A 23,625-nucleotide genomic window follows, 5' to 3' on the forward strand; every position below is an offset into this window, starting at 1 on the left:
ATAGATTCCAAAATAGCATATTAAACCAAGTCACATTCAATATAAATGATGTTTCTAAAGACTTACACTTTCTTTCTCGACTTGACTTTACCCGTTGAACCATTCGGAATCGTTAAGGATACACGGTAATCACATATAGCTCGTACAATGCCATATCCTAGATATGGTCTTACATGTTATCATATATCGATACCACTATCCCACACAGGGTCTTACAAGAAGTCACAACTCGGTAACCTAATGTCATGACATTAGTATCCTATACTATTCTTAAAGTTCGTACAGGCTTTCGGATGTCATAACTTTTTCGATTCTTGCTCGCATTAAATCATTTGGTATTCATGACAATTCAATGATAATAAACAAGTATTTATAACACAATTTAAATATGTTTATTAGCATACAAACTTACCTGGCTAAGTTGTAAAGATACCAAAGTTCAGGGGCATTTTGGTAATTTTATCATTTTCCTTGATTTCCCACCTGATCTTGATCTAAATTAATAATTTCATTCAATACATTAATTTAGACAGTAAAACACTTCATTTCATGCAATTTGGTCATTTTTGACATTTTTACAAAATTTCCTCTAAAGTTTTACTTTTATTCAATTTAGTCCTTAAGCTCAAAACATGCAAATTAACCATTTTTAACCATAATTAAGCTTAGCCGAATGTTCATGATATCAAAACAGCTGATAAATCACTTTATAGCAAAATTACATTTTTTCCCCTGATATTTCAACTTCTTTACAATTTAGTCCCTATATCATAAAAATGCAAATTCATGAAATTGAGTACAATCCTCCTATAGCCGAATATCACCAATGTCCCTAGCAGCCCACACATTTTATTTATTCACACTTTTACCACACAATTTATCATATTTCACAATTTAGTCCAAAATTGACATTTTTATTAAAATTCACTGAACAAAACTCATTAATCTAACATCAAAGATTTATTTTCTATCATTAAACATCAAGATACTCAAACATTAAATAATGGCATCATCCAAATACTTTAAAAATTTTGAAATCAAAGGTACGGGCTAGCTAGATTACGAAGCAACGATCTCAAAAACGTAAAAATTATCAAAAACCGGGACAAAACGGACTTACATGCATGAAGATGAATGGCCGAACCTTAAAAGAACAACCATGGCTTTCTTTTCTTTCATATTTGGCTGAAAGAGATGAACTTTTCATGCATTTTCATGTTTTATTTATTTAATTAACCTTTAATAACCTATTTACAATTTTACCATTAATGTAAAACCACTAAAATATTTCATGCATGACTGAACATGTCCACTCACAATTCAAATGGTTTAATTACCATTTGAGGACCTTCACTTTAAAATCCAAAGCCAAATAACACATTTTTCTAATAGCATGCAACTTTTGCGTTTTACGCAATTTAGTCCTTTTTGCTTAATTAACTATCGAAACGATAAAATTTTTCAACGAAACTTTAATACCATCTTATTGCCACTCCGTAAATATTTATAAAAATATTTACGACTCAATTTATAGAAATGAGGTCCCGACACCTCATTTTCTAAACGCACTTGACCTTAGGGTCCTACCACTTGAACTTAATAAATCGCTTATAAAATAAAAATCATAATATCAAAAACATTTTTAAAATCACAATTAACTCGTAAATATTAAATATAATATTTACAAACCTACTCGTCGGATTTGGGGGCACCGAAACCACTGTTCCTATTAACCTTAAAAATAGGCTGTTACAAGTACTCTCATGGAAAAACCCTAGACTCTCAACAATTTTGCAAAATAGTCCCCCTCCATTTGTTAGCTTATGCTACAAGGGTCCCAAAAGTACAAAAATTATCAAGAAAAGTCATCAAAATCACTTACTTATGAGAGAACTAAATGGCTGAAAGCTTCAAGCTTCAAAGACCCATTTCTTGTTGAAAATTTCGGTGGTGAAGAGAAGAAAATGAAAAAGATGATAGCTAGCCTTTAGGTTTATTATTTATTTATCAATTAAGTCACCTACCCTTTGATCATTCCATGAATTAAGGCTCCATGTCTAGCCACTAACATTTTATTGGTCTATTTACTCAATAAGGACCTCTACTTTAATGTTCCATAGCTATTTGACACCTTTAGCTAGTAGAACAAAACTTTCGCACTTTATGCGATTTAGTCCTTTTTTCGCAATTAAGTATGCAATCACTAAAATTCTTACACCAAACTTTTCATGCACTCATATAATCATGTTATAACACATCAAATAATATTGAAAATAATTTCTCTAGCCTCAGATTAGTGGTCCCAAAACCACTGTTCTGACTAGGCCTAAAATCGGGTTGTTATAGGGAGAAATCATCAATGCAAACAAACACACACTTTTTTCCCCTTAGGCGCTCAATTTGCATATGACCAATAAGATCCATATGAAGCAGCTCCAAAGGCATAGTGGTAGAGAACTGTTGCAACCAAGGATGAAACCAACGATAATGTTTCTCTTTCAAATAATGACCCCTCCAAGCCTTGGTAGTCCTCGAATAGCTCCATGACAAACAACTCTTTGTACACTATTGTATTTAACATGACCTAATCATTGATGTCAAAAATCAAGTTCATTTATTGAAGCTACATTACAAATTTCTTTCTTTTTGAGCCTGCAACAATTATAAAAAGAATGAGCACCTTCCATCACGCACTCTTCTTTCGTATTTCTGACCTTGCAACCATCCTAGCTGAAACCCCCAATGTACCCGTCACCACACAACTGACTTATACTAATCAATTTTGCACAAAGACCTTCAACAAGATGAACATTCATGAGCTTTGAAAGACCTTTTTTCCATTATGACCTATTTACCAATAGTTCTTCCTTCACAACCATCTCTGAATCCAAATTTTCTAGCATCACACCTATGAAGATCTTTTATAAAGTCTTAATTTTTGATCATGTGCCTTGAACAATTGCTATCAAAATACCAGACGTCCTCTATGGAAGCCTTTAGTGACGTGTGAGAAACCAACAAACTCTTTCCTCATTTTTTTAACCCAAATCTACTTCGTCTATTGTTGTTATGTCCTAAACCTTATTCAAATTGTGTTAGTGCCAAGATTAAACTTCTTGAAATCGTCTAGTAGCTTGTAACAGTAAGGCCTTATGTGACCCTCTTTTTTACCGCAATAGTGGCATACAATGACTTTTGTCTTCTTATAACTCATATCTAACACTGTAGAAGTACTTTCATTAGCCTTAACAAAAGTATTGGAAAGATAAGTGTTCATCCCTTTTTTAGGATAACCAAGATATCGTTGACTAGGTTCAAATCGTTGTGTAGATAAGATCTCATCTAATTTAGCACTTTGCCCTCAAACTTTTTAAGTGTCATCTTAGCTCCATCTAGCTCCTTGTTGACCTTGTCAATAATTTGATTTTTGTCAAGAACTTCATTTTCAAGAGCTTCTTTCTTACTTTTGAGTATACACACTTCTTTACCTAAGTTTTTTTTTTTGGTTTCACACACCAACTCCATTTATTTTAGTAAGTGAAAATAAGCATGTTCAATAAAACTATCACCGTTATCACCTTCTTCACCAGCTTCCACTTTGACAGTAAATGCCATATACTTACTCAATTCTTCATTTGATTCAGACACATCATCATCAGTTTCTTCATCACTCCATGTAGTAACTAGAGACTTCTATTTTTTCTTAGTGTTTGCACATTCGAATTGTATGTGCCCAAACCCTTTGCACTTGTAGCACTAAACATATTTCTTCCTTACGTATTTACCCCTAGTATGATTCTTTTTTTCACCTTCTTCTACATGGTTGTCAGAAATCATTTTCTTTGTAAAATATTTCAGTGTTCTATTAAAGTTCTTGGATAGTAACACTATAAGTTCCTTGATCTCATCTATGAGTTATATAGTCTGTTTTTTTTTTTTTTTGTTCCAACAGTGTTTTGAACATTTGTTTTTGGCTTGTCTAACTGAGCTTTTAGTAGTTCAATTCAAAATTTCTATAGGAGTCGATCATCTCATTCAACTTGAGCGCAGTAATGTCCTCATGTTGATTTAGAAGAACTGTCCAAGCTTCCTTGGCAGATTCACACATTGATATAACTTTGAATTGCTCTATATCAACATTGCTAAAATTGGTGTTTAACGACTTGGAGTTTTCGGATGCCATTCTTTTTTCCTTAGCAGTATAGTATGCCTTCCCTTCCGATTGTTTAGTACTATCTGTTCTAGTACCAATTGGTCGAGTTTGACCTTTTTCAGTGGCCTCTCAGGCAACGTTATCAATAGACATAAAGCTTTCATGTGGGCTTTCCGATAAGCGTAATTCAATGATTCTACTAGAAGTGGGGCTCGTGACACCGAACTTTCTTCTTTCATAGGTTCCATATCTATAGACACTCCACTAGGTTGTCTTCAAATACCTTATGAAGCCAAGCTTTGGTACCATTTGAAACAAAATTAGTAAACATAAATGGAACACTTGTTTTAAAGTTCATTGCAACGTGAGATAGAATGAAAACTATAAACTAATAAAAAGCAATTGCAATATGAAAAAGAAACAAAAAAACCAAGCTTTTTAATGCAATTTAGACACAACGGTCCTACATCTATGAAGCCTAGCAAAAAATAAACTTATTCAACCAACCAATCAGAACACGTCCCTACTAGCTAAAGCCTAACCACTCCCTTACAAGTAGAATTCATGCTGCCCCAATAGAGAACTAGAAATCAACTAGCATACACCCAATATCACTCACTGTTCAATACACGATAGTTATCAATACCATAGTGAATATGAAAATCTCAACACAACAAAGTCAAACAAAAGCTGGAAATAAATAGTTAGAGAAAGATGATTCAATCTTCTAGCATTCTAATTGCACACCTCACAAAGAGAATAAACATCCTATAAATAGAGCCAATAGCAAGAGAAAAGGATCTTGATAAGTTTTGCTAAATAATCAATAAGCCTGCTAAACCAGTGCTTCAAATTTTAAGTCGTCAACCGTTAATGATAAAGCAACAATCAGTATTCAATAAACTGCTCATGATCAATCATCCATTCGGCTAAGGAGATAATGAAAGAGTTGAAGTTTCCTATATCTAGATAACCAACTGAGTGACCCATAATATTGTTTTGTCAAAAGATGCCAACAGAACCTTTCAATCTAAGAAACCGAAAACACCATACTAATCAAACAGCACATGGAACAAGAAGATAACACCTTCATTCGAATAGAACATTGTTATAACATAAAGAAACTAGCTATGTATATTTGAATTACTAGTAGTTTTCTATATTTTATTATATAATATAAATATTCATTATTAATAAATTTTAGTGTTAATAAATTATTACTGATATAGTATTAATAAATTAAGTAATTATAATTTGTCTAATTTATTTTTGTTTTAAATAGTATTATATTATACGTGCTGCTTTTTCAAGTTTAGATATCTATCTCGAACTTGAATCAAATCATTATCTATCTCGATGGTAAGCTCAAATGGTTATGAGCTTAGTTTTTTCGAACTCTAGTTTCTTTTTTAAACTGACGTTTCTTCAAACTCAGATTTTCTCGGATTCAAGTTTTTTCCAAACTAGAGCTATCAGCTTTTTAAAACAATTCAAAGCACAGGCCTATTTCAGCAACTCTACTTCCAAGGGGAAAAGTTTACAGTTTATTGGCTCATTTTCAAACAAAATGCAGAAAATACTACCTGTAATATTAATCAAACTGTATGGACAGAGCAACTGTCATACTGTAATTTATACGTACGTAGGCAACATTTGCAGTCGATGCAAGACGAAAGAAAGAAAAAACCCAAAAAAATGCACTTCATGGATGAAAATCCGCAATCGGTTGTGATAATCAAGGCTCTCTAGCCCATTGAATCTTAAAAGCTTGATGCAAAGCGAGGGGTAAAAAGGGAGTACTAGAATTATACTAATTCCAAAAAGAACCTAAGCAAAGCCAATAAAAGGTAGAGCTGCAGTACGCTTTTTGCATGTGAAAAAGGCATACATGCACTCTGTATTTTCTAACCATACTTGCGCTCTGTATTTTCTAACCGCTTATCTCTCTATCCATTTTCATTCTCTTTGTATTCGGCACCTCCGCAACATTATTCCCACTGTTCTGGTGGGAAGATGTATCATGTTGGTATGCACAATTGGCTCCATTCCTGCATCCCCTGGAACTGTTAAAGTACATACAAGGCTTCATTATCTTCGGTCTAGAATCTCTCGATTTGGTGTTGTTTATTAGTTCTTGGTTTGGTCTTAGGTGCTGGTTGTATCGGCTGTTGAACTTCTGAGCTGGCTCTTGTCTTTCTCCTCCATGTTGCTGAATCAAGTTCTTGTAATAGTTTACATCCTTTTTCTGGGGAAGTCCAACAGCTGCTGAAACAGATATTGGATGGGGATTGGGTGCAAGACCTTGTTTATTTGACGGTCCAACTCCAACCCCATTAGGCTGAGCATAAAAAGTTCCACTAGAAGTAGCTGATAAGGATGCAGTACCATTTTCTGTTCTATTGATGTGGGCAGGAAATGGGTTGGAGAGATTTACAGGTGGGGGTGGATTGGGAGAAGTTGCCAGAGGGGATGTTGATTCAGGTAAGTTTTGAGCACCTGAAGCCACTCCATAATCAGTAACTAATTTCTCAATCAATCTGGGATTGCTGAGAATTTTAACGAGAAACTCCGGATCAATCATGTTTCCAGGTTCATTGTTTTGGTTAACTGCAGCAAAGGCAGCAGCTGCTACACCGGGTTCAACATTAAGGATCATCCCAGAAGCAGGTTTTTCATCAGCTGAGCCACTTGAAACACTTGGCATACTGCCACGCAGAGGAGGTAAAATACCAGGAGCCAACCACTGTGGCTGTGAACTAATGGGAGTTTCAGTTGAAGCATCCTCATCTTCAATAGGAGTGATGGGTATTTGAGGAGTTTGCTGATCGTCATAGTCACAATTTTCCACGTCTGCTGAAACAGAAGAGCTGCACAACCAGAAGAAAATTTAGTCTCATGGAAAAGGATAACCCAAGAGAAGCAGTTTCTAGAAAACCCACCCCAAAACCAGTCAAAAAGAGAAAAAAGAAAAAGTATCAGACTTTGTAGGAATTGCAGATGGGCGAGGATAAACAGCTTCAAGCACTCTCACTTCTCTCTGATTTTGAATCTCCACCTCTTCACTTTCCTCTCCGGCAACAACTTGCCAATTCAAGTCCAAAATAAACTGTGAAGACGTAAGTTCAGCTTTGAGGTAAATGCTGGGAGCAATAATCACAAATCAAACTAAAATGCAGAAAAGAAGTCTTTAGAATTGTTACCCTGAGAGGACATCTCCATTTAATGGTAGCAATTTCTAGCAAGTTAATCTGCGGATGACTTGTAGAATGAGCTCCTTCGAATCCCGGAGGCAGAAAGTCATCCCCAGTAGCCCCATTTATATGTGATACCAACGATGTTTTTGCTTGGAGGTGATCTTGACCACCCACCCCAACTTGTGAAGGTGATTCCTCTGATAGAAACAACCTTACCTGTTAAGAGGAGAAGCAATTATATTTTCTGTTTATCATTTTCAACAAAACAGGGTTGTGAATTTGCTCAAACATCATTTCACAGTACAAACACCATCTAGCAACTGAAGAGAGCTTGTTCAAACAGGGAAATGCAATATATAAATACATATATTAAAGCTTGTATAAACATCTCATTAAGCCTTAGCTGAGTAATAAAATCTCAAGTTGAATTTGAGATCCTTAACCTAGTACTTTGCCTATACTAAAATCTAGTATGAGCTACAAAACTAGGTCGGGTAAAACAACTACAAGCAGAAACATAAAGTCAAAGACTTCAGAACTATAGCAATATAAGAAACATTACACACTCATATTAATCAAACTCCAAGGGGATTTTACAACTGTATTGTGGTAAACTTATCGTGTTCTGCAAAGATGAACATTATATGAAAGGAAACATCAAGAAATGACAAGCCAAGGATGCAATCACTGGAATACTTTTATCATCGTTAGCAATTTTTAATCAGTTTAAAAATCTAAATCTTTTATCATTTCCATTCTCTCATTTCTGTGTCTAACTAGCATGAAAAAACTTCCAAACTCCGTTAGCAGATTTATTCCCATAACACTAAGATGCAAAACAAAATAAGCCATAAATTCCACTGGAAAAGAAGAAAAAACAAACAAAAACAAGAACAGGCCATCATTTAAGACCCTAAAAAGCTTAACACAACAATGGCATCAACAAAACTAAAAACTCATTCGAAATCATGCATTAAAAGAATACCAAAACTAAACTAACTTGACTACCAGAAAGGTTCAAATGCAATTAAAGTGACAGAGTAATAGATAAAATATATTTATGAAAGAAAAAAGGAAACCAAAAACAGCAGAACATGAAGGATTCACATAGCTTCATTCTCCAACATATTTGGTTCACTTAAAATTTTGCACCCCCCTTTTCTTTTCTGTAATTTCACCTGAAAGGGACCTCAAAATTCAGGAATTTCCAAAGTAAAACTGCAATTTTACCTGACAAAGGTTAACGTCTGATGCCCAAGTAACCTTTTTTGATTTGTGCACTCCTCGCATATTAACAGATCGTAAAAAAATACAATATATTTGTTAAGAAAGAGTCCCTAAAAAAATGATCCTTTTCCAGCTCCGATGCTCGGTAAAAATGTTAAAAGTCCAATTCCCAAAAGCACCGATTTTAAGGTTGGGTCGATTAAAACCCAAACTCCAACACCACTGTCCCAAGAAAGATAAGAAACGAAAATGAGACCCAGCAGTTAAATCAACTTACCTCTTTCGAAAACCCTAATTGTAAGAAAATAAAGAAGGAATCGATTGAAAAGCCCTACAAACCTATTTCTAATTATCTAATATCTGGAAAGAGAGAGATTCAAGGCAACCCTAGAACGGTTTTTCCTTTTTGTCCTTTCCCCGTTTTTCTATCTGATTTATTTTCCGTGTTTCGCTGTTAAATATATTTCCCTTTTTTTTTTTAGGAAAAAATGTATCTCTCTCTCTTTCTTTCTGGGCTTCTGTTCTGGGCTAAGGATGACTAACGCAATCTATAGAACGCGTGGAAATGGAGGGATGATTTGGATTGCTCATGTTGTATTCACACGCGCCATAAGTGCAAGTGGGATTAAAACGAATTGGAGTTTTGAGCTGAAATGTTCATATTCTGACTCAGTTTCATTTGGGTAAATTCCACAAATACTCCTTAAATTAAGCTTAAGTTTATGTTTATCAAAACTTACATTATGCTCATTAACCCTTTGATGAAATAAGGCTCAAAGATTAATAACTAATTTGATCTCTTAATTAAAATTAAAAGAGCAATTTGATATTTTAAAAAATTAATGATAATTTTAAAAATCTAAATATGTCAAAAATTATTTAAAAATCTAAAATTATAATTTATTTTATAAAATTATAAAAAAATATTTTTATAAATTTATAAATATGAATTTTAAAAAATAAAAATAAATTCTAAAAAGTCAAATCAAATTTGATAAGTATGGATTAAATTGTTAGATAATAAAGGGATGGACTAGATGGGAAAATAGTCTAAGCTTGTAAATTAGTCCTGGTCATAAAGAGGTAAAATATTGGAGGACCTCGAAGAATAATAAACCATAAGATGTTATATTTTGAATTTATTAATTGGAGTGAGAGCTATTAGATCAATTTCATGTGTTTTAATCTTAACCATGGGAGCTTACTAATGGCAAAATGGGAAAAAGCAATGAGAAAAAGTGTAGGGACCAATATTTGCCACTCGATCAAAGTTTCCATGTTTAATTAGGAGCCATTGGATCAAAGTTGAACGTAAGAGTGAAAGGGGCCATTGGATCATGGTCAATTGATGGGAAAATAAATCCTAACCTTTGGATTTGATAGGAGAATTGTTTGGAATTTGATGGAAGAGATGAGAATTCTTTTGTCTTCCATTCTTTCCTCTCTTCCAACAGCATTAGCAAGATGAAATGGGAAACTTCTCCCAACTTCTCATCCTCACCGAAATTTGTAAATTTCTCGTGAAATTTTACTAACCAAGTGACCATCTCTTTCAAATTACCAAGTTTGAAGGCGAGTATATTAGGATTCATGTGGTATTTCTTGTTTCATTTTAGTAAGAAAGTATATCTTAGCTAGGCTGAAATTGTATATTAGTTTTATGCTTATGTATGTATTTGGAAGAGGAAGAGATGATAACGGTGGTGACCGCGTTTAAAACTGCGAAGGTTTAGAATGAAAATCGTGCAAATAAAATTCATAAAATTTCGTGTAGTATCTACATAAGAACATGTGAAATTGTAATATAAATTTGGGATTGCAGATTGACGAAATTTATTATTAAATTAATTACCAAAAATAACTACTAATAGAATCAATTTACAAATTAGTAGTGTGAATCCAAAATTAAAATATGAATTAAACTAATTAAATTAATTAAACTAAAATAACCTAACTAAATTAAGTAGTCTAAAATAACTTAATGGAATCTCCTATTCCTAGTGTCGACGATTCGAGTTCCCGGTTTATTTTCGATTAAATAACCAATTATGAACAAATTACCCTCGGTTGAGTTGTTTACCATCCTTAGGTAAAAATACCCTCTTGATCTCATTTTCACTAAGGATTACCACCTAAGTCATCCTTTTGATCTCTTCCTAGGCTTACAAATACCCTCTCGATCTCACTACTTAGCACAAGTATACTTGATAGGATACCCTCTCGGTCTCACCTGTCTAGATATTCTATTAGGGGTATTAGTCCCTAATATACTAAGTACTCTTGAATAAACACTCAATTTTAGATAAATAATTACTTAATTAATAAATCAGATTCATAACTAAAACATGCTAGATATGAAATAAACACAAGAGTTATTCTAATATTCATACAAACGTTAATTTGTCAGAGAAACAAAATATAAATAGATAAATTTCTCATTGATAATTAATTGAGGTGCAATGTCAGAGCAATTCCCGCTCACAACTATCTTCACATCGGAACAGGAATAATTCCGACTAAGCAAACATAAATAAAAATACAAAGAAAAAATAAAAGCTATTTAATTGTCTACCTATCAACAACCAACCCTCCTAATGATATTATAAGAGTGTATACATAGGCAAAACCTAGGGCAACATATTGAGGTAATTTATTCTTAAAATACCCCTAGTTTAATAAACAAAATATAGGTTTAATAAATAATAAACAAAATACAATTTTAAAATTCTGATCACGTGGCTATTGATGTCAGCAATTTGTCACGATGATGGCACGACGTCAGCCCTATTTTTAGCTTTTGATGCTTCGAAGTTCAATGTTGCGACATCGAATGTTGATGTCATGACATGACCATTGTTCCTTGCATACTTAAGCCCAAATTGCTGCCCTACATACTCAAACAACCCATTAGTCATACCCGAGTCCCAAGTTTGCCTTACGGGTCGTCAAAACACTAAAAATTGCATAAAAAGATTATTTTACCAAAGCTAAACCTAAGCAAATAAAAACCAAAAATGAAATAAAGGCATATAAAAACACTAGAAAACAAGTTGGTTAAGTGTCAGAAAAACCTTAATTTGCCACAACGAATTGTGGCAGATCAAACTCCTCCACACTTAAGTCGTTGCTCGCCCTCAAGCAACAAAAGAAAATAAATAAAATATATAGCTAAACAATATACTTGAGTTGGCTTCATACACGAGATTAGATTTGAGTATCAGCACTAGGAGGATTTGCCTAAATATACAACTCTAACTAGAAATTTAAACAATTCAAAGTTATTTACACATGAACAAATTAGTTCAATAAATTAAAAAGTAATCAAGTTAAAGAAAATTAAATATATGCTTCCATCAAAATGTATATCTGAATATAGCATTTATTTTTGTAGGGTATAGTAAATTCGAATTTTTTTTCTACTAGATTTATTTTTATTCATGCTTTGAACTCTGATGCAGTAATATTTCTCTAATAATTTCTTACGATGATTTTTTGATTTATTATTATTTGTGCCAATACGGTCAAGATTTTTCTTGGATACTTTTTATAAGGCACTAGTCATACTGCACCATTTCAATAACCATGGATTTTATCGAGCATTTTTTTTAATTCAAACCTCCTATACTTCTACAAATGTAATTACCTATTTGCATCCACCTTTATCACTTGGTATATTTAATCTCCTTTTCCTATTTACAATCTAATAAACTAATCTAATTAGACTAAATATAAACAACCTAAATTATTTAATTTCAAGCTAAATTTACAATCTAAGTAAACAATTTAGGTATATGTTCCTAACCAATCACTTGTATTTCTACAAGCTCAAGCACACTCATGACACACACACAAAAAAAAATTAAATGACCAAAAAAACAAAATAACAGAAAAACTTAAAATTTTAAAAATTTAAAAGTTTAAATATTTTCCTATGTCACCCCCCGCACTTTATTCATTACATTGTCCCTGATGTGCAATAAAAATATAAAGGAAAAAGGTTACTTGATTAGCATTAAAAGTCCATCACAAATGGTGGGATTGGCTCTTCCTCGCAGTTTTGGCTCGAACTTGTAGTGCCTCATCCCTTGTGGGGTTCCTACACAGAAAAAGAAAACACATAAAGAAAAAATATATATTTAATAAGAACATTTTTATGTTTCTAAAGAAATTAAAATAACAAAAACAAAAAAAAAAGAATAAAATCCCTCATAAATTGGTGAAGATGTCATCGAATTCGTATGTGTTGCCATGGTGCTCATCTGAGATGACTCTTGTTGTATCCCCTCTCAATGTGGATGGTCTAGCTAGCGTAGGCTAGGAGATACTGGAAGATGGAATGAGTGGTGTTGCTCTTGTCGGGAGGACCCAATATGAGGGCCATCCACTGTGTCTAGCGCTCGACGTTGACTGCAATGTGTCTGAACCATTTTTTGCTCATCGGATCTTTTGGAACCCTCTTAGATCGGTATACTCATGGTGGTACGGGTTGGGGTGTGCCCCTCGAGTACTCACAATGTGCGACCACCTCCTTATTCCACTCCTCTACCTAATCGGCATGTTGATTGTAGAACCGCACGTAGATGGCATCTTTTAAAATACCCTTTGGTGGGCAAGTCAATTCCTCGAGGTCAATCGACACACCAGCTTGCTTGCACATCTCTGTAATCAAGTTCGGGTATGAGAGCCCTCGTGTGTGCCCTTCGACACATTGTCGCATATGATGAAAAAGTTGGGGCCCCATGTTTATCTTTTGTCCCTGTAAAATAGAATACAAGAGAAAAGCACGATCACAAGTAACTTTTGTAATGGGCTAAGTAGGGAAGAATTTTGCACTGATGAAATACATCCACATTTTTGCTTCTGGAGTTATAATCGACTGCTGAAACCGTAAAGGTTCGTTAGTCACAGACTTTTGAACCCAAGTACATTTATCTTCCATTAGAAAATTTATTATTTCATTATAGTCCACCTCACTATCTTATAAAATTTCATAAAAATCGAGACTAGAGTGAGATGTCCTATAGAATCTATCGATTATTGCAGGAGAGGTGTCTACGTACACATCTCTCACAAAGGCTTTATTGTCTTGTGCTTCCAGGAAATTCGCATAGAATTCCTAGACAATCAAAATAACATCTAGTTTCGTGGGATGCCGACAAACGTTTTCCACCGTAAGCAATCGATCTTTGCAATTATAAGATCATGAAAATTTTACGTGGCAAAATCGAAGCCAGTTTAGGAAATAGTGGTTTATCCACAAATTTGTCGGCTCGAGTAGCGACGTTGGTAGAGACAAATCATCTTCTCGATTTATCGGGAACATTGTGTTCCTCGATTTACCGAGATGTGGGTCGTTTATGAGGAAGCATGTTTAACTGAATTCCAATTTCAACAGCCAATCAACCCAATAATATTAATGCAACAAATTTCTCAGTTCTCTAATCTATTTATCAAAAAAAATCAATATGAATATATATAAAAACTAGATAAGAGAGATATCATCGGGTATTTATCGATGTTGCATTGTAGGCACTGTTGTGTTTTCACATCGGTTGTTGTGGGTGTTTTAGCCAGAAAGGGTTGAAGCAAATAGATACGAATAAAAGATTAAAGACTAATAACTACGGAAAAACTAAAAAACAGGGGTTTTGAAGCGGTGGCAGTTGAGAATGGTGAAGACAATAAAGAGAAACACGTTTAGGGCAGCACTGTTAGGCTCATCGTGATGAGACCCTTATATATATGTCACGTCATTGAGACGTGGAATTTGGGGCTCGTCACGACACCACCTTGTCATTACAATTTCTGAGGCAATTACGTCATAGCTCGTTGTGACAACAACTTAGTCTCGTTGTGCCGTAGGGCCTTTCGTTGCAACGACACGATAACTCACGTCTTGATGTCACTCACTATTTGTTTCCTTGTTGTGGCCTCCTCGTCGTGACGTTGCGAAGCTTCATCGGGACGTGAACAGCTCATCGTGATGATGCAACTTTCTCATCACGACATCATGTATCATTTTGGTCACCTTTCCCGCGAAATTTTGATTTTTCGACTTACTTGTTGCTCCCCTTTCACGGATTCATCCACCCCTGCTGTAACACCCATTACCCGTATCTGAGGCCGGGACAGCGTTCGAGGCGTTACCGAACTCAAAGATTCACAAACATACAAAACCAAGTCATAAAATTTCGTTCAAATTCAAAATTTTTCAATTTCTATCTTAAAGTCCTTTATATGTGCCTACAACGCCTTAAACGTGCTATGAAAGTAGTTGGGGACTAAACCAGGAACTTTGGAAAGTTTAGGAAAATTTATAAAATTTTTCCATGAAGCAGAGTCACACGTCTGTGTCTCTTCAACATGCTCGTGTCATCAGGTCTGTAACTCTCTGACTATGACGTCATCATGCAAAATGAACCACACGGTCAAGCCACACGCCCGTGTGGCCAACACTTAGGCTATTTTCCAAGCCTTTTGTTGTCCTTAATTCTCTCCCATACTTAAACACATCCTAGGCACAAATTATAACATCAATTTAATGATTAATCATCTTTTAATAAAATTCAATTAAAGCATTTGCATGTTGTCATACATGTGTTTATCACATATACTCATGTTACACCAAGTTGGGCTTACCAATTCACACTCAATAGTCTTATCATATTGATGACCGTTTTTACCAATTAACCATAATATTTTACCCAACACTTAATCTCTACTTAATCAACAGCGTCCATGTTCAATCATTATCAATTTGTTACCTTGCTACACATTTATTCCATGGCCATGACCACCTCGAATGGTCCTAGGCCATTCATCATGTACATATGCCATATACTACCCATTCATAGTAATAAGCATAATCACATCACAAGGTATTAACACATAGCATGGATAAATAGGCTTACAAGCCATAACCATTATAAGCCACATCTCATGGCTATATACAATAAATCAATATATACTAATACATTTGTCTAATTGTAATAACATCTATCATAAAAACTAACTCCCTATATATATGCTACTCACTTGAAAACGCTTAACATATATATGCCAATACTCCAAGGGAAATGGCTCGATAGTGTGATGCTGCCTCCGACGATCTCCGACCCCGAGCTAACCTGAAAACACTAAGGAAGTGAAAAGGAGGGAGTAAGCTTGACTCTTAGTAAGTCCATATGAAAATAATAAGCAATATGCCAACATGTTTCTCAAGGTAATACAACCATAATTACATTTTTACTTAAATTATGGTCATGTTGTTTTCTCGAGTCATAGTTACCAATTTATTTATATCTGAAGCTACGGAACTCAAAATTTAGATCCGCTAATTTTCCCTGAAACTAGACTCACATATCTTTTTACATAAAATTTTCAGAATTTTTAGTCTAGACAATAAGTACAGTTTATTCTTTAAAGTCTACCCTATTTGGCTGTTTGACAGCTTCGATCTTTCTTCACTAAAATTTATTTATCTCTTAGTACGGGATTCAGATAATGTTCTCATCTGATTATATTGAAAATAGACTCATTAAGGACTTAGTCATATGAATTCTAACCCATAATTATTTTTGTACAATTTCTAGTGATTTTCCCAAGTCAGAAAAGATAATTCCAAACTCATTCTGGCTCTGTCTCACAAAAATTCAAATATCTCATAATATGAAATTCTTTTGCTTATATCACTTCTTCTATGTGAAACTAGACTCAATAAGCTTTCATTTAATATTTAATTAAAAATCTAGTTCATCTTCCACAATTTTTTTTTTGGATTTTGAAAGTCGAACTACTACTGCTGTCCAAAACTGTTTTAGTGCAATACAATGATAACTATTATAAGATCATTTTCGACTAATCATGAACTCACCATTTCATGGATCCTATACCTGATTACACAATAGAGCTTAATATAAACGTCGTTAATTCTCATGGCATACTCAATCATACAAGTTAGTCATATAACAATATATGATAATAATGGTCTTAGATGAGTTCATCATTACAAGCGTTCCAATTCCATTTCTCATATTAATCCTGTTGAATTTCCTCGGATTCTCGATGGATATTCCTTGGTACACTTATAGTGTACTAGCTCATTTATCGTCAATTCATATTAGTGACCTTTTCAACGAGCGGACTCCCGCGAACCTCAATCCTTATGGCGAGATTACCAGTCCAGGCTAAATCCCCAATAGTATAAACTTATAGAGCAATGTCAGGATATGAAAATTACTCTAATGAGCTCGGATATGAATTACCAGTCTAGGCTAAATTCAAATCCTAGTTTGGATTACCCGTCCTGTCTAAATCCATTTAAACACATATTCTTTGAGAGGCTAGATCACATAAGGAACACCTGTCTGGGCTAGATCCTTTTTACCGTCAATTCCTTTTTAGGAAAATCCATCGGACATCCTTTTCATTCAACTGGAACTTTTAGTCCTCTTTTCATCATTTCATTCATATAACACGAATTATTATACCATGACTATCAAAATCTCGTAACATCAAAGAGCATACATTATAAGAATTAAAAGTACACATTTGAGTTACACGAACTTACTTGTCGAATCCTCGTCGGGCACAACCGTATAGCAATTCATACAACTCATGTAATAGTAATTTAACATTCATCACATTTTCCACATCATATTCATCATCCATAAAATCTTATAACATATTAAATTATACAATTTATGCCATAATAATAGAGAATTACAATTCAAGCATGATATTGCATTGTTATTACCATACGTACTTACCTCGGGTTCAAGTACGACTATTTATTTCGAATTAGTGCTTAACCTCGTTCTCAGTCCGAATCTTTTTTTTTTGATCTAACATTTCAAATATAACTTATTTATTACTCACATTATTCAAATGGGTCCATAAATCTTACTTTTGCAAATTTACATTTTGACCCCTAAACTTTCACATATTTACACTTTGGTCCCTAAGCTCATAAAATGAAATGTGCTCGATTTTCTTGTACTTTAAGCCTAGCCAAATCTTTATTGCTCTCATAGAAGCCCAAATTTCTCTTTTATTCACATGATTACTACCCATTTTTTAAGTTTTACATTTTAGTCCTTTTTATGCATTTTCATGTAAAATCACTTAGTAAAAGTTGTTAAACATGCTTTAACCTTTCATATTCTTCCATTAATCTTCAAAATACTTACATGTCATACATGGGTCAATTTTTAAACATGAACCCCAGCTTAAAATATTGGTAGAAATGAGTAGATCATGTTACAAGGATTTCAAAAATGCAAAGAACATTAAAAACGGGGCTTGGGATCACTTACTATTGAGCTTGGAAGTTTGAAAACCCTAGCCATGGTGTCCTATGCATGTTCGGCCAAGCTTGATGATGATGGACATGCTTTTGGCTTGATTTTTCCCTTTTTAATCTTTTATTTACTAAATGACCGAATTGCCCTTTTAACTTTTCTTTGAAAATTTTACCACACAAGCCCATTTTTGTCCAAATTTTTAGAACTTGGTCAAATTACTCGTTAAGGACCTCTAATTAATAATTCAATTCAATTTCATGCATGAAGCTTCTAGAACTCAAGTTTTACAACTTATTCAATTTAGTCCCTAAAGTCCAATCGAGCACCTTAGACATAAAATTTCTTCATGAAATTTTTACACGAGCATATAAACATGTCATATGCCTTATAATAATCATAAAATAATTATTTATAATTCAAATTTGTGGTTTCAAAATCACGATTCCGACTAGGCCCTAATTCGGGATGTTACACTTGCAAATGCAACTAAAATACTATAACTATAGAATTTACAAAATAATTTAACTTACAAAAATAAAAACTAAAAATTTAAAATAAAATCAAATTTAAATGAGAAGATCATGGATCAATGCATATACCAGAAGGTTAGTGGGAGTAAAATTTGTTTCCTTATTCTATATGTGGATGACATTTTACTTGAAAAAAAAATGATATGTGTAACATCTCACTGGAAGAAGTCCTAGTGTTCAAATATTGTTTAACGAGTTTGGCGTTTAGAGCAAGTTTTGAGTGGGTAAGATATTAATTGTGGCTAAGTATGTAATTTTATGAGTGCGCCTTTGGGCGAAGTTTGTGTAACACCCCTTACCTATATCTGATGCCGGAACAGGGTACGAGGCATTACCAAACTTAAACACAAGCAACCATTCAAAACTGGTGTAATAACCCAATTTTGAGCCTAGTCAAAACAGTGGTTTTGGAACCACTAATCAAAAGTCAAAGAAATTATTTTAATATTATTTTATGTGTTATAACATGGTAATATGAATGTTTGAAAATTTTGGTGAACTAATTTTAGCGATTGCTTGCTTAATTTCGAGAAAGGACTAAATTGCATAAAGTGTGAAAGATTTGTTTTACTAGCTAAAGATGTCAAATAGCTATGGAACATTAAAGTAGTGGTCCTTATTGAGTAAATAGACAAATAAAATGTTAGTGGCTGGACATGGAGCCTTAATTCATGGAATGGTCAAAGGTTAGGTGACTAAGGCTAGCTATCATCTTTTTCATTTTCCTTTCTCTCCACTGAAAATTTCAACAAAGAGGGAGTTTTTGAGAGCTCAAAATTTCAGCAACTTCTATCCCTTGCAAGTAAGTGATTTTGATGGTCATTTTTGTTGATTTTTGTGTTTTTGGTACCCTTATAGCTTAATCTAGCTAATGAGGAGACTATTTTGCAAAATGGTTGAAAGTCTAGGGTTTTACCATGAGAGTATTCATGTTGTTAACTGATTTTTTATAGAAGAAAATGAATCATGGTTGTTAAATAAACAACTTTTGTGAAGTGGTTTCGATGAAAACACCTAAAATGATTATTTTGTGAAGTTTATAAAATAGGTTGCAAATGTGTGAAATAATTGAAATAGTGAGATGCTATCTTAAAGTAGTTTTGGCTAGGCTTGGTTAATGTAGAAATTCGATGAAAATCATTTTATGAGCCTCAGGGAAAAATCGTAATTTTGTAAAAGTCTAAGGGCAAAATGGTCATTTTACCAAAGTAGGAATTTTGGAATGTCTTGATTAATGTGATGATTAAATAAATAAATTTTGTCATTATAGATCAAGAAATACTGAATTCAAACTTAGACCGGGGGAAAACCAAGCTAGTGGACTAAATTAAACTAGTTGCCCATATTTTGTATACTGAGGTAAGTTGCTCGTAAATATCACATTTGTTATTATGCATTAAATAATTGATATTGCATGAAATATTCATTTTTTTATGAATATGCATGACGAGATTTGATGTGGTGAAACTCCCGGTAGAACCATAGGAATAGATCGAATATCGATACTGGGATACTAGGGTTATCTGAACCAGTGTAAGACCATATTTGGAACATGGCATTGACATTTATATAAGAGCTAGTGTAAGACCATGTCTGGGGCATGGCATCGGCCTTGATATGTGAGCCAGTGTAAGACCATATTTGGAACATGGAATTGGCATTTATATGAGAGCTAGCGTAAGACCATGTCTGGGGCATGGCATCGGCCTTGATATGTGAGCCAATGTAAGACCATGTTTGGAATATGGAATTGGCATTTATATGAGAGCTACTGTAAGACCATGTCTGAGACATGGCATCGGCCTCAATATGTGAGCTAGAGTAAGACCATGTTTGGAACATGGTATCGGCACCAAAATATGAGAGCCAGTATAAGACCGTGTCTGGGACATGGCATCGGCATCTTTCCCTTTTGTATGAGGCTTTTCGAGTATCCTTTATTATTCCAACTGGTTCAACGGGTGATTTAAAGATTATATCACGATTGAGAAAAGTTACGATTATGTTGCAAGTGGTATAGGTACTACACAAAACTCATAAGAATGAGCTCGGGTTGTGTATATAAGTAGTAAAGATGAAAATAAGTAAGTTATGTCTATAGTCATTCGAGAATCTTGTACAAGTGTATGATATGTTATGAGTATGATATTATTTGGTAAAGTGTTGTTAATTATTTACTTTTGACTTTCTAAGCTTTATGCTTACTCCCTCTCTTTTTCATTTTCTTATAGTGCCGCCAAGCTAGCTCAGGAATCAAGGGACGTCAGAGGCATTGATCACACTATCACCTAAAGTTTTTAGCATAGTTAGTTTAAATGTTTTGAGCGTGGCATGTATAGGGACTTGGTCTTTTTGTTTAGTGTCATGTTGGTTTAACCATAAGTGTTCGCTCATATGGATGTGATATTCATTTTGTATAGGCCATTGATGTTGGCTAATAATGATTATTGTTAAATGCATTTGATGAGAATTCTCATGGATGTGTTTGTTGCATGGTTTGTGTTGATAAGTAGGAGATGTTGTATGTGATAGGAAATAGCTTGAAAATAATGTATGGATGCCTAGGTATTGGTTGATATGGTCATGTGTTTTTCTGGTATTGGTATTGTTTGATGTTTTTGTAGGTGGGTGTAGTAAGGGTGACAAAAAAGCTTGGTAAATAGCCTTGTTTTTGTCCACACAGGTAGACACACGGGCGTGTGTCTAGACTGTGTGTCACACACGGTTTGCCCCATGGGGGTGTAGTCAGGCCGTGTGTCCCCTGCACCTAAATTTGGCAAAACAGAATGCCCAGTAATAGCCATACGGGCGGAGACATGGCAATGTATCTCAACTGAATGGAGGACAAGACCTAGGACACGGGGGTGTACCTTGGCCGTGTGCCCCTAAATGGTTGATGATGTCAAAAACAGAATATCAAGGTTTTTGTACATGGACGTGTCATGGCCGTGTGAACTACTTCAACATGGCCATGTTAAGAGGACACACAAGCATGTTGCCCTTCCACACGGGCGTATGCCCCGTTTGCATTAAAATTTTTCAAAGTTTTCTAAAGTGTTTAGTTTATTCCTGAACCATTTCCAAAGCGTGATTTGGGTCTCGTAGGTCTACATTAGGGACGTTAAGAGGAATTTTGAAAGCTTTAAAATTTGAGCTAAATTTTATGACCCGAAAATGTTTGTATGTACATGTTTAAGTTTGGTAATATCTCGTACCTTACCCCGACGTAGGATACGTGTAAGAGATGTTACAACCGAGAGATGAATTTCCACTCAAATTTAAAACTTTTCATAAACATTCATCTAGTCCCTAAAACGAGCCTACAAAGCTCAAAACATACATTGGGAGTGGTTCGAGACTAAACTGAGAACTTTAGAAACTTTTGGGAAACTTAGAAAATTTTTCATGTAAAAGGGCTCACACGCTAGTGTAGTTTGGGACACGCCCGTGTGAGTAGGCCGTATGGTCACACACCCCATGTCACACGCCTGTGTAACTCTCTTTTTATGACATTATCAACAAATTGAAGTCACACGGCAAGTCACACGCCCGTGTGCTAGGCCGTGTAGCACACATGGTTGAGACACACACCCGTGTCTCTGCCCGTGTGATCAATTCTGGACATTCTATTTTTTCTAAATTAAGGTGCATGGGGCACACAGCAGATCACACACCTATGGGGGAAACTGTGTGTCACACACAGTCTAGACACACGCCCGTGTGTCTACCCGTCTGGACAATAATAAGGCTATTTACCAACCCATTTGCCACCCTATTTCACACATACACTTACCCCAATTCAAGGGCACAAAGCAACACATACTTAAGCAACAAAAATATCCACAATTATGACCACACTGCCAAATATTTCACATTCATGCCATAAAGCACATTTCCATCATTCATCAAGCATACTATGACTATATCGCCAAAGACATTGGCATATATATAAATATACCTAGGCTTACAACCATGTTAGCCCAAAAATAAGCCAATTTACACGGCCAAATATCAAACAAGCCTTTGACAATTACAAACCAATATATTAGCTGCAATAATAAAGACACATATCACCAAATGACTAAGTCCTTATACATGCCATAGAATCAAAATACTTAAATTCATCAATACCCATAGTGATAGCTTGATAGTATGATAGGATCTCCGGCGACGTCCAACCCAAGCTAGCTTAATAACCCTATAGGACATAGGAAAGGAAAGTGGGTAAGCTATATAGCTTAGTAAGTTCATATGTAAACAATAAGCAACTTCAACCATACATATAACATACAATTAACATAATGTAAAAAGTATCATAAATATAACTTACTCATCCATATCTTACCAAGTGTTTTCCATGTTCAACAATATGAACACACATTATTATAATCTACCATAATCTCATGGTTATAATTTATTCAGTCACAATGCATAACCATTTCAACTTATAAGCATAATTTAACATATTTTGGCTTTAGCCTAACAACCATGATCTTCCTTTTATAAGATAATACAGCAATTAACAAATCATTTCAAATCTCATTATAAACATGCACGTTAATTATGTGTACTCATATTTCTAAGCATATATCATAATATCTTTCGATTTTATAATCTTTTATCCTCTCGTACTTTCATGACCATTTTATTAGGCAATTATTCCAATCTTTCCTTTTTCTTATATCCGATAAATCACAATTTATGTGATTAAAACATACTATATCTTAACTCAATTTGGCCCGAAAGTCAATAACATTATACTCAACCAAATTTATCATGAATTTCATATATCACAAGTATAGGCCAAAATCACAAGCTTTCACAAAACATTCTCATGGAAATCATGAACTCACGATATCAAGAAGTCCATGTAACTGTCCAGTTTAGACCCTAATTGAAATAGTGGTTCTGGGACCACAAATTTGAGTCAAAAAAATATTTTAATATTATTTTCCATGCTTATAATATATGAATTGATATCTGTAAAAGTTTCGTGTGAAAATTTGATCGTTTGTGTGCTTAATTTAGAAAAAGGACCTAATCGCGTAAAATGTAAAAACGGCTAGCTATTTGTTAAAAGTGCCAAATTGCTATGTCTTATTAAAGGAGAGGACCTTATGATGTTATTAGACCATTGAATTTATGAATGGACATATATGCCAAGGTTTAGTGGATTTTAAATGATAATAATAAGGCTATTTTAGTAAAATGTATATTAA

The 23,625-nt window shown here is 34.2% G+C and overlaps 1 protein-coding gene across 2 annotated transcripts; it reads right to left on the bottom strand.

Moving 5' to 3' along the window:
- Window positions 1–5,708: 5,708 nt before the first annotated feature.
- LOC108464510 (zinc finger CCCH domain-containing protein 6) lies at window positions 5,709–9,136 on the bottom strand. 2 transcript variants are annotated; one of them, XM_053025799.1, is made up of 5 exons: window positions 8,914–9,136; window positions 8,578–8,796; window positions 7,354–7,563; window positions 7,135–7,259; window positions 5,709–7,020 (listed from the first exon to the last, which is right to left on the bottom strand). In XM_053025799.1, exons 2-5 carry the CDS (start codon window positions 8,635–8,637, stop codon window positions 6,084–6,086), a joined length of 1,332 nt encoding a protein of 443 aa, XP_052881759.1. In that variant the 5' UTR covers window positions 8,638–8,796; window positions 8,914–9,136; the 3' UTR covers window positions 5,709–6,083. The 2 variants fall into 2 exon arrangements, with proteins under 2 accessions (XP_052881759.1, XP_017620338.1); XM_017764849.2 differs by having other exon boundaries at window positions 8,578–9,134.
- Window positions 9,137–23,625: the final 14,489 nt, after the last annotated feature.

This window comes from Gossypium arboreum, chromosome 3 (assembly GCF_025698485.1).
Source record: "Gossypium arboreum isolate Shixiya-1 chromosome 3, ASM2569848v2, whole genome shotgun sequence".
NCBI classification, from domain to species: domain Eukaryota; kingdom Viridiplantae; phylum Streptophyta; class Magnoliopsida; order Malvales; family Malvaceae; genus Gossypium; species Gossypium arboreum.

Excerpts from the sequence above, each read along its gene's own strand:
- LOC108464510 (XM_053025799.1), bottom strand. The coding sequence starts at position 8,637 with ATGCGAGGAGTGCACAAATCAAAAAAGGTTACTTGGGCATCAGACGTT. Across the intron at positions 7,260-7,353 it reads AATGGAGATGTCCTCTCAGG|TTTATTTTGGACTTGAATTG; the intron begins GTAACAATTCTA and ends ACGTCTTCACAG. Across the intron at positions 7,021-7,134 it reads CCATCTGCAATTCCTACAAA|CTCTTCTGTTTCAGCAGACG; the intron begins GTCTGATACTTT and ends CTGGTTGTGCAG.